This window comes from Rhea pennata, chromosome 1, assembly GCF_028389875.1.
Source record: "Rhea pennata isolate bPtePen1 chromosome 1, bPtePen1.pri, whole genome shotgun sequence".
NCBI lineage: Eukaryota > Metazoa > Chordata > Aves > Rheiformes > Rheidae > Rhea > Rhea pennata.
Window position 1 is genome coordinate 79,286,501 of NC_084663.1, and position 12,627 is coordinate 79,299,127.

General features: G+C 37.5%; 1 protein-coding gene across 6 annotated transcripts in view; it reads right to left on the reverse strand.

The window, feature by feature from the left end:
* Positions 1-12,627, reverse strand: part of DUSP16 (dual specificity phosphatase 16) — a 68,315-nt gene that overhangs the window by 7,207 nt on the left and 48,481 nt on the right. For all 6 annotated transcript variants that reach the window (XM_062592843.1, XM_062592816.1, XM_062592823.1 and 3 more), the window contains one exon: positions 6,901-7,064. In XM_062592843.1, coding sequence (XP_062448827.1) covers positions 6,901-7,064 — 164 coding nt within the window. The remainder of the gene's footprint in view (positions 1-6,900; positions 7,065-12,627) is intronic.

Genomic DNA, 12,627 nt, shown 5'->3' on the forward strand with positions numbered 1-12,627 from the left:
TTACTCTTTTTTTCTGTCTTGGTTTAAGTCCTGACCCGGCAAGGTGACAATATACCCAACTACCTCCCACAAGTACTTTGCTGACCTGAATAATATCTGTTTTCTGGATCCCATATCTACGGTTGAGGTGACCTCATCCCAGATACAAGTGAAAAATCTGAAATGCAACTGAGTCTCCTGCACTATCAACGCAACAAGAAAAACCATCTAGTGCAGGTGTGTGAACTTAGTTAAAATAAACAAAAGCAGTGCAGTCTGTATTCTCTCCATGTTTCTTTTTTCTCCCCCGCCCCCGAGTATGAGTCCATGCCCAGGCCAGGGAGAAGACTCCTGTTCCCATCACATAGTCACCTCTTGAGGTATCTGGAACTTCCTTGTTTCTAGGGTAATGTGAAAAGTTCACTAAAAATAAGTGAGAGAAATAGTTGAAAAGGGCTGAAGACCTTGAATGAGACTATTTTTTTCAAAGCACTGAGTAATAACTATAGATTTATCAGTATTCTGCTTTGTGATACAAGATTTAGTTGTCTACATTTCAGTTTTCAGTCTTTAGTCCTCCTGCATGTCAGAGTTTGTTTCAGGAACAAGCAAAGAGACTCAGCTATGACACTCAACTGGGCCTTTTAAATACCTAAGGCATTAAAATATTTTTCATAATTGGAAATAAAAAAGATAATGCCTTATTCCAGCATACCATATTCTGTGTGTAACAAAAGCAGCAAATATCTGATGCAGTAGACACTTTATTGCTAAACCATGTGAAATAAGAACTAGAGACTGCTCTACTAAAAACTTCCAGCCTCCTATAACGAAGCATCATGCCCCAGAAAAATGAGTAAATAAGTCAGAGTAACACTAATCAAACAAGTGTTCCATTTCATATATGATTCAGCATACAGTATCACACTGGGACAGTAGTTTTGGCTAGATTTCTATGCAAATTCATGACAGAAACTAAACTGAAATACGAAAAATGAAACCACAGAGATTCTGATTTTAATACTTCTGCCTCTATAGCAAGCTTATCAAAAAGAAAGTTACATCAATCCACAGGGAGCAGTAGCAAGAATCAATTTTTATACCACAGGTTTCAACTGAAGGTCTACCAGTACGAAAATATATTAATGATGTCAAATGGTCAATTCTTCCCTATGTTGATTTTTCCTGTAAGTGCAAAGATGTTTTGGGGAGGATAAACTGGAATATGGCTATTTAGCTAAAGAGTCATAACTCTGTTCTTGTTCAAATCAGAGCAGTTTAAATAATGAGTGGTTTGTAAGTACACAGGTACACCACACGTATGTTACGGTGTGTATGTGCAAGAGATGAATACACACACACTTCAATATAAATTGAAATCTACCCCATACTTACTTGCAGAGGGCAGTGTATTAAATCTAGCCTTACTGTACTACTACAAGTTCTCAGCAGCAGTTGTAAACAGGGAATTTGCATGAACCTGTGCTTGCGAGCTGAATTTGCTCCAAACAGAAATGAACACCAACTTTAGGAGCTTTTTCCAAACTTTCATCTAAAATCCTTCACACTTGCACATTCAGCGGTGCCTAAAGATGTGGTCACCTTAACCTACTGTATATACCTTATCCACATAGAGATACCCATCCACAAAGAATGAAAGATGACCAATTACTTTTACAGCAAATTATCAGAAATATAAATTTCAGCAGTTGTCAAAATAAGAGTTGGATGTAGCAAAGTAAGTTCTCAGATTAGTGCTTCTTACCCTACTAGTTTTTCTAGGTCATGCTTCCACTACAGCTCTGCTCCTCTTCTTAACAACATCAGGTTCCTCTATCACCAGTTCCCCCTTGCCCTTCTTTCCCCTCTCCCCAACTCAAGCCTCCTTTAGCCCTGTGCACCTTTTGCAGCCTACGCTTTCACATCTCCCATTACCACATTTAGCCATCATATCCTGATGCATCTAGAAGTTTAAAACCAGAGTGCTGTAAGGAAGTAGGGAAGTATTTGGGACTATCCAGAGGGGGACATGTATTATGAAAGTGGTTTTTGGCACAGGAGACTAGTTATCGCTAGACCAATAGTATCTGACCAGCACAAAGGAAATTACCAGTCCCCAACATCCATGCCTCCCTGTCCTGGCCTACACAGCTGTTCAAAGTCTAGGGTTCAAACTATTCAATATTATCTTCTGTTAAATAAATGCCCCTACTTTAGATCACTAAGCTGAAGAAACCCTCTCCTCCCAAACCAGCTACCTATTGTCACCACTTATGGTCTTAAAGGTGAGTAAAGAACAACTTAAATAGCAGATACATGCAAAATCATGAACAATAGTAGGTATAAAAGCCACACTAACTCCATATTTGCCATGAGAGAAGAAATGCAGATACTGCTAACAAATAGAGCTCCACAGTGTGTATTTGTTCAGACTAGAGTACACATTAGCTCTAAGGGTGCTGAGAGGCTGATGAGCTGATGAATTCAAAAGAATAGAAAAGCCTTTTTTATTTTGAACATAAGTGCTGGTGGGCTGCACAGTCCAACCATCACATTTCACAGTTATGTAAGATTTTTTGATGTGTAATTGATTGTCCAAATGGGAACTGGAAGGTTGTAGACGCCAAGTCTGAAATCTCCAAGCCAAAAAACACCTAAAAATGTGCTAGTACTTGTCTTTGAGACCAAGGCTAAAGAAAGTAGTTATGATTCCTTCTTTTCTGAGGTATCAATCATTCCCTGTGCAGCACGCTAATATAATAATCATAACAGTGACTTCATTGTAAAGCACCCAAGAGGAAGAACTGAATTATGATGAAAGGAAGATCCAGAAATCCTAATGCTAACAACTTTATGAAAAGAAGGTAAATGCTCTTTTGTCAGCATATTTACATTTTATGACTTGTTTAATCTCAAAATTAATGGCACCCTAAAATGTTATTTTGTTCCAGGAAATAAAATCCAGGTCTAGGAGGGGAAATAAATAAATAAATAAGTGGTTACGTAACAAAGCAGAAAGTTTTACAGTTCAAATGCTGGTCCAAAATGTGAGATACAAGTAGGAGAGCCATTCATGTCCATAACTGTGACACAGATTTTTCTGTTATGCTGTTTTCCACAAAGGACACTGTCACTCCCATATAGGTTAGAACTTAGTTTATTTTCCTTTCCCAAATCTGAAAAATCAAAGATTTTCTGTCATAATAAGCACCCTCTTAAAATGGTATTTGATATTGGTAACCAGTATAATATTACATTAAGACCCCCAAAGTGCAACCAAATCTTCTGTTAGCCAAATAGGATAAAACTGGTAATAGTGAAAAAACGACAACATTCTGCAAATATATGCCTTTACGTAAAGCAGCATTACTGACCACCAAATTAATGAACATATGGAAGAAAAACAGGTCTTTCCTCAGGCTTTTAGTATCTAAACACTGAAAAAAGAAGTTATGAACATTTCAAAATCAAGTATTTAAAAAGAAATTTGTAAAGCAAAAACATAAAGCCTCTCCTAAGGCTTTTTTGAAGCAGTCATAGTTTCACTAGAGAAATTAAATTGAACATTCATATTTGCATATGTTTCATAAATAAAATATTACCAGCAGAGGTATAAGTGGCAAATAGTATTAATATTCTTGAAAGGTCATGAATATAGACCTTCCTGCAAGAAGATAAAATATTTCATCTCCCCCCCCACTGCCCATGTATTCAGAGATAAGCTTATAGAGGTCTGGAAAAGATTAGCTCATCTTTATAAAACATGCTGAAAATCCATCTCTTTCAGTAATTGGGTTGAACTGTATTGCAGATGAATAGGTTTTTTTGCAGGATATTTCTGAGACATTTAAGTTTTTCAAGAAGTCAATAGGTCCAGTCATTAGCAAAAACAAGGGCAACCCACAGAAAGCATGTGAAGGCAAAACGTAAGGTCAACACCCGTAACTATCTTTTATAGTTTGGGGTATTTTTTCTGAAAAATTCCAGTAAGTTATTTTTTAAAAAATCTGAACTTGATCAAAAAGCCCATTCTAATCTTAACAGAAGTCATCCCCAGTAACTGACAAAGCAGTAAGGTCACTAAACCAGAGCATGCAAACTTAACCGCTTATCATCTTCTTGACTCATGTTAAGGGAGACAGTCTCTGCTACTTATCACTCATTTTTGTTTCTTGTCCTCCTGAATGTTCTGTGCTTCACAACATTTTTATTACTATGCACTACCAGTGAAATCCTCTTCTCTTTCCCTAACATCCTCAAGTTGGATCAAGGCTTCCCAAGAAGCACAGTATGTGGAAGCGAGAACAATGGAAACAGCAAGGTGTCTGGTAGTATCTCTCCGCCCTTAGAATTTCTAGCTTTCTGACCTCTAGCTATAGCTAACTTTGAGATGAATCAAGAAACTGTTTAATACTAGGAAACTGGGAGTTGCTAATAGCTGGGAAAACAGCAAGTGGCTTCTAAGAGGCAGAAGCCTTTAAGTGTTCCCACAACTTTTTCAAGCTAATAAAGGTACCAATACTTATGAAGGAAGCCCTTTCAGATTTTCCACAGGCAAATGCTGAAAAGAAGGGATCACAATGTTACTGAGACATGAAGATCTCAGTGCAGTGATCACATTTTCAGAATAGGGAATTGTCTGCTATTCGTTCAAAGTAAGAGGAAAAAGGTATAAGACACAAGCAGTTCTGAAATAATAAAATGGATATTTGTCTTAAAATAGTTAAGAAACCTACGAGGTCCTTTACTAATCTGTGGCGGAATTTCCAAAGATTGACTGTTAAGGATAACACCAGGAGACAAGGATTGAATTTTCAGTGGATTACGTTCTATTATGACTCTTCAGAATGTGAGGAAGCACAGAACCTGATCAACTCCTGAGAATCCTCTAAATTACCTGCAGCTGCAGGGCTTCCTGCTATGTGATAGATACACACTGAAATGATATCAAGATTATAAATTAGTAGGCAAGAGGCACATCACCAGTTTGAAACTCTTCTTATAGACTGCTCTGCCACTCTCAGGGATTACCAGAAGCAGTCATGTTTATAGTCTTCTTCACCTCTGTAATGAAATTCCTGACCACAGCTACCACTTGGATTCTTCTTATTGCACTTGTGCATAACATCCATTCACAGGCATTAATTTACCACAAGTAAGGAGAACAACCCCTTCTATCTCTTTGTGATTATTCATTGCTTAGGAGCCACAACAGATAGACAGCACCAGTGTGGAGTTCCAGCTACATTCCAAATGAAGGGGCATTGCCCTGCCCCTGGAGGAGAGTAATAGTGTCCCCTGACCCCATCACCTCTTGTGACTAAAGATATCACTTAGCATTCACATATTAAAAACAAACAGCAATAAAAGCATCTTTCTTATAGTAGTATTCTACTACTTAGAACTAGGACTTTTTTAAAAAACTACTTATTTCCTGGTTTCTTTTGTCTTGGAACCACAAAGTGCTTTTGTGGTAAGAAAAGTAATAAGCTGTTCTGACATCCATCATAAATGAATCAAGTCTACGTCTATGACTTGTTACCTGGCAACAAAGACACAAAGGATTTTAAATGATGAAATAAATAAATACGATGACTTCTGACTATCCTTCATATTAGCAGGTTTTTCTCTGTATGCTATTGAAGTGCAGCCAACCTCTAGTAGATTGCTTGTGTGACAAAGATGCTGTTAAAACAGTTGTAAGAAATCCAGAAATTGCCTATTAAGGACCAGATTGGAATGGAGAGAGAAATAGAAGAAACACATGAAAATTATTACGAATATGAATTTGATGTAACTACAGGCCTGTTAAGATAGTTCCTATTTTAAAATTCATACATGGATAATACATACATATATATATATATATATATATACACACACACACACACACGCTTGTCACACAACTAAGACAACGTTTTAGAGAGAAGAATTCTGTGTCCCCCTCACCTCCTGCCCCAATCTGTGTATTTAAATACAAGCTTATTAAAGCTTAGAAACTAAACTAATAAATAGCACTCCTAAATAATAATGGGAGGCAAGAGGGTGCATGCAGTAGAAATGACAAAAAAAATCCCTTGAAAAGTGATCCAAGATGGAGACTTGAAGCAGTGCAAGACTTGGACTCGTCATGGAGGTAGACATCTGTGGAAGCACATAGGAATACAGACATATAGCAATTTGAGATGGTCTCTTTTAGATATCTGAGTGTCCAACACCCTGAAAGTGCTATACTTGAATGCTTTGCTCTCTGTTTTACATATACCACAAATATCCTGTGCTATACCATAGGAACAGAAATTATTAAATGCACGTGTATTTGGAAGTAGTAAATGTTTTCCGAGTACAGTGATATCAGGAAGGCTCATTTCAAAGAACCAAATTGATTGTCTAGATCTGAACATTTTATTAGGTGAACAAGTATTTGTTTGTAGTAGTCCCTCATCATACAATTGATGGTATTTGAGGAGTACTTTTCCAGTGCTTGAAGAAAATACTTTAAAACAAGCTTTCTTTTGTCCCACAGTAACTTAAAGGTTATGTAGTTGTGTTAATTTTTTAACACTTGCCAAAATAAACCAGTCTAAACTATATTCAGAAAACTACCCAACCTGCTGTAATGGCAGATTTAATGGTTTGTTTTGATTAGTAGGTTATTGAGGAAGGTATCATATCATCTTCTCCAAGAATAAGGTGAGAGGAGAACAAGTTTCAGTTACATGACACGTAGACTAATTATATGGACTGTACATCATTAGTTCTCATATACCTGGCCGTGCATAGACTATGAAAAGCTGTCATCTGAATCTACTTTAGATGCTTTGCAGCTGTAATAATGCAACATGATAGATGCTTTGACATAAAGGAACATGGAAATTATGTACTCATCCATGTGAACAACATAATATCCAGAACACTCACCTTGTTGAGCACATCTCGCTGACACCCAAGGTATAGATGAGGCAGAATTCGGGTTGGCCCAATGTTGGAGACAGGCAGGCACGGCTGAGAAATGCAAGTAGGAACAAGTGTGGATTTTCCTTCACAGAGACCAGGGAAAGAACTGCAGAATTCAGCAAAACCACCTGTGAAATACAAGGTATGAATTTTATTTACATGTAATATTGAAGGCATTGGTGCCTACATCAATTCCAAAAAAACCCACTCATTGCATGGAATGGCAAGGCAGATTGTTACTGAGGTGCAGCAGGAAAGCCCTAAAAGAAAACTCACACAATGTACATGTGCCTCTTCCAGAAATACCATGACTGTGTAGAATGAACCATTCATCACGTAAGTCATGGTCTGCCTTGTATTCCCATTCTACCTGGGACATTTATTTCTCTGACTCTCTCCATTCCTCAGAATTTTTCATGCTTGTTCCCATTCATAATGATTATATGTGGAACAGAAATTAGGGAGAAAGGTGGGGCACAGAAAGAAAAAAACCCTACTACCACAGGCCCTCCTCCCCCAGCAGTAAACTGTTTTCTAAGCATCTATTTCCTTCTATACTGGGTCTGTAATTGTCCACTGTGGTTGCTACTGCATTAAGAAAAACATCGCTGTCACTGAATTTGGTAAAAACATCAATACATGTAATTATTTTTGTAATTGTGATTAACGCTTGCTTTAAAATCCTACATTATTTTTATGCTGTTTAATAATTTATGTATTTCAATAAAATGCAGTCCAAGAGGTTTCACGTTTCTAAACCACACCAAGCTGAGGCTTCTCCAACTCAAAGAGCGGGAGGTGAGAGAGGGAGTATGGAGCAAGTTGGGAAGGGGAAGAACTGAAGACCGGCCACTGGGACTCCCCCAGCAAGTTACCACAATTCTCTTTATCCCACTTACTGCTAACTGCTTCTTTATCCACATTAATAAAAGTGTTAGGCTTTATCCATACTATGGCTCCATGACATTTTCATTGCTGCATTAACCTAGTTAAAAAAAACTTGGGTAGAATGATAACATTTTTAAATCCACCCCAAACTGACTCCACACCATACCTAAAATCCCAGCAGTCATCATAAATTCACTCCTAGGCTGGTTCACCACTGCTAATTTGAAACATGAAGGGAATAAAAAGGAAGGTTAAGTCTGCTCTAGAAATAAATACATAAAAACACATCTCAAGCTCCATTTCCCCCATTGGCTAGGTCTCTGCTTCCCTCCAGTCATGAAAGCTGTGTAGTAAATCTGTGCTGTCACCTGTGCTCCAACAGGCCTTAGTCACAGGTTAAAAAGGAAATCTCCAGCTGGGCTGAACAAGTTCTAACAAAAGCTAGCTAGTTTTTTTTTACAAACCTAGTTAAAGCCTAAGTTCGGTTCATTCTCATACTTCCTCATCTTCATAAACTACTCTAAAGAACTATAGCTACTTACTCAATTCAGGGTTGTTTTTCTTTTCTTTCTTTTTCTTTTTTTTTTTTTTTTTTTTTTTTTTTTTTTTTGGGGGGGGGGGGGGGGCTTTTTGCATGTTAAAGCCAATCAGTAAGGCTCAAAGGCACAGACTGAAATAAAAATCTTTGGCTTTTTCCTCACTTAAAATTACACTCCTCTGTGTGCTTTTGAAGTGAAGAAAGAGTAATTATAACCTGTTCTGAACAAGATACCTTTTTATCATAAAGGAAGTGAAGTATTAATATGTATTAACTCTGCCAAATACTATGTTCACTATTATTATAGTTTGAAGAGATGAATTAAAATTATTCAGCAATAAGATAATCTACTGTTTTGTCAAGACTTGCACTGCCACTGCCTGAATTACACCTATTCTTTGGATTTGAAATTCTGTAACTTTGGTAAATTCAGAAAAAAATGTATATTCTTTCACCTCTTTTAGGAATTACGCTTCCTTCTCCTTCTCCCTCCCCCCAAAAAGCCTGTTTAACAGGCTACTTTACCTGATACACAAAAAAAGCCAATAAGCAGTTTTCAAAGCAAAAGCATCACGAACAGCAATTCCCGTTAGTCTCCTTTATCAGGAGGTCACTTCTTTATTTTGCTAGGTAAGTGGATCTCGACAACTGGCAATACTCATCTTTTGAATTATCATAAGGCAAAATAGTTTTAATTTACTGTAAGAGGTTTTTTCTTTTTTTCTTTTTTTTTTTTTTTCTTTTGAAGTCAGGTTTCAGGTCATAACTATATAGATTTTTTTTTTTTTTTTTTACTCTACAGTCTGCTAAGAAATAAGAAAGAAAATGTTAACCAAACTCCCTGACACTGGAAACCACCTTTAAAAAAAGTCTCACAGAATGAAAGAGGCTTAGGAAGGATAGAAGCAGACAGACAGGCATTTGTAGCAAAGGGACAAAAGTCAAAAATGAAGAGCAGCAAAGTATGTACAGAAACTTTTTTTTTTCTTGCTCCTGTGCTGCCTAAATAACAAGTGCAGTTTGGTTTCAGAGCTGCAGCAAGGTCTTTGTGCTGGTGGGAGCACACAGCAAACACCTCTGTTCACAGGCTGTCACCCAGAATATCCACAAGGCTGCAACGCATGAAAAGTGACGCCCGGAGAGTCCAAAGTAGGATCAATACTGCTTTTGAGGAGCTGCACTGCAAGTAAATTTTCTGTGTCACACAATGGAGAGCACACACCCATGTAGTTGCAGAAAGGCAAAGAAAAGAGGCAGCTCTGGGACCTAGTTAGATAAACGAAAGCTCAATAGCACAGGCATGGCACAAGCCCAAACACAGCAACCTGAAATCGTTTTCAAAAGCAACTAAATGAACACGGTAGCTCACTACCATCCTGTGTTTTCCCCTTTGCTTCCAGTTCCTGGCTGCGTAATCCATGAATACTAATTCTGTGAACAGATATTACACAAACTGATCTGATTTTTAAAAAATCCTTCCTTCTCTCCATCACTAGTAAATGTATTTATTTTTGCCAAAGTGGTTTCTGCCATGTTAATGAGTTAAATGGACTCACAGGTAAGTTTCACAATCCAATCCAAGACAACCAGGAGGAACTCCCAGCTGGGAAACAGGGGTAAAGAAACATGAGCATGTTTTGGTTGTGTGTGGAAAGGGTGGCAATGCTAAGCTAAATCACTGCTTATCATAGAGCCATATCCCTAAACTGAAAAAAATATACCAGCGATGCAGTACAGGTTTGGCTCTGACACCTTCAAGTGTTCCTGTAAGCCAGGTTTTCTTTTCCTTGGTTTAAAGTATCTGTTCAGAAGCACAGCAACTACTCTCCACTGTATTAATCAAATGATAGAAAGTTTTCAGAATCCATTTGGAAAATAGATTTGGTGTATATATGGGAACACAGAATGGAAAACTGACCATTAAAAGAGGGGACTGCTTTAGATTTGAATTTCATAATTTGAAAATCACTTTTGTACCAAGGCAGATTTCATCTTTAAATCCCCTTAACTAGCTCAGTTGAAAAATGGGTATTGGTGTTTTAGTAAGGGGTGGAAAAAAAGGGGGGGGGGCTTTTCTTCTGGAGCTAGTTCATGAACAACACCTTTTCTCCACCACTATTCCAGCCTTTGCAAATGGTAAATCAATCACAAGAGCATACTAAAACTTTGGCAAACAAATCTACAGGTCATTAACAGAGCTAGCAGTTTATTAAAGCTTCACTGAAGTCTTTGATAAACTTAACTGGGCCCAGGACCTAATCTTCTAGGCAAGGTCTAGTAAATCTCCCCCACCTTGCAGCCAAGGGTGTCTTGACGAGAAGGGAATCTCCTCCCCACTTAAATTATTCTTTGTATCCTTAGCAATCAGCACAACTGCCAAATGTGCTATGGATTAGAAAGAGATAACTGACAAAGAACCGAAATATTATCTCCTAAATAGCTTATGGGATCATACAGATTCTCCCTATTCTTCACTGTGAAGCTAGACCAAAGTAGCTGTCTCAACATCCAACAGAATGAAACCACTTCTCATCTATTTGAAAGTTACCAACAGAGGAAGGAGGAAACAGAAAAACATTTTTATGTATCTAAAAAAATTTGCATGTTCTTAAAACTATTTGCCTCACCCCAAAGGATGTTTTTGAAGTTTTTTACCCTTTACTTTTTCAGTGAACCCAACTAATATCACTGATTTAAATGCAAGACTCTTCCACTCTTCCATCTCCAATACTGCAATAATTCCATTATGTCTAAAAAAACCTTGATGACCAAGTAGCTGCACAGCAACACAGTAACATACAGGTATACACAATAAGTTAATCTACAACAAAAGTTTTATCCTACTGTCATGGAATATATGGACATAGGAAGAGGCATCTTGCTCTTCACTTTTAAGTATTTGATTGCTTCTATCATGACTGCACACATGTAAAATCTGTGTATCCCTTGGCTGGTAGCAAGTAGCTAACACTGCTTTAAGTTTGACTTACTTGCATAATAGGCCCTACCCAAGTTTTAATGAAAATTCTTTGGGGATGATGACTACCATCATTACAGGAGTGAATTAAAGCAACTAAGATGGAAGCAATATCAGACTTCATTGTTTAATACATTTTCCAAGCTGAAAGCAGACTATATCAAAATAACAGTGGTAAATTGACTAGAAAGTTCAGCTGGTTTTGGCCTGTATGTTTCTAAAACAAAAAATCCACTGATTTAACTTTGCTGTAATTCTAAATAGTCCCTCAAAAGTTTGCAAAGACATATAACTGCCTCAAGGCAGCTCAACTTTCACTTAAGTAGCTTGTTAGAATGAACAGACCAGTAAAATGATTTTAGTTTTAACCAAGTGACAAGCAGCCCTTGGTTACAGTGTGTTTAAAAAGCTGCAGTACCATATTGCTTTCTAGTGCTGACTTGTTCTGCTCGCTTCATGTAGCTACGATTCACACAGTTTCTGTGAAACCACATTAAGATGCCAAAAGCTGTCAGAGGTTTTGCAGCCTAAATGCCTGTGTGTGGCAGAAAACCCAACACCTCCTAGATCTTTATAGTAAAGTCTGTATTGTTGGCTTACAAGCCTGTACATCTATTAACAGAATTTTGGCAAGATCCAGTACCCTACTCAATTACTTTGTGCCATGGTTCAGCAAAGTGCTGACTACACACTTTCCTTTGATCAAAACACTACAGTTTCCTACTACAGTATATAGTATATTATGATTATCATCATAAAGGTATGATCATTAAAGGAATCTTGACACTAGAGAAGTTTCAACTCCCTTCTCAGCCAATCCAGGAAACAAAACAGGACCAAATCCAGAAGGCATGAAAGTTTCAACAAACTTCCACACTAAAAGTTATTAATTTTTCTTATAGATTCACTGCATAAATCCCTGTATAAATAAATCTCCCAAATAACTTTGTCAGCAGCAGGAAGAGAGCAAGGAGAGAAGCTGGAATCAGATGGCAACAAATGATAGCCAGAGAAATTCTGTTGATTTGGGAACAGCTACATTTCATTACAGGAAGGGACTCCATCCAGATCCTTAAGGCTATTTAGTTTAACTACCAGAGACAAATTCTAAATTAAAGAGAAATAATATTGAGAACCACAAACATTCACTTCAGCTCATCTGTTTTATTTTATATGGGAACAGGCTAGAAGCATTCCACAATGCTGTCAACTACCATGCTGCAGTTGCAGCTTTTTAAATCACTGGAGAGGTTTTTCAAGTAAAAGGCTGATTAAGCCTTAAATCCTT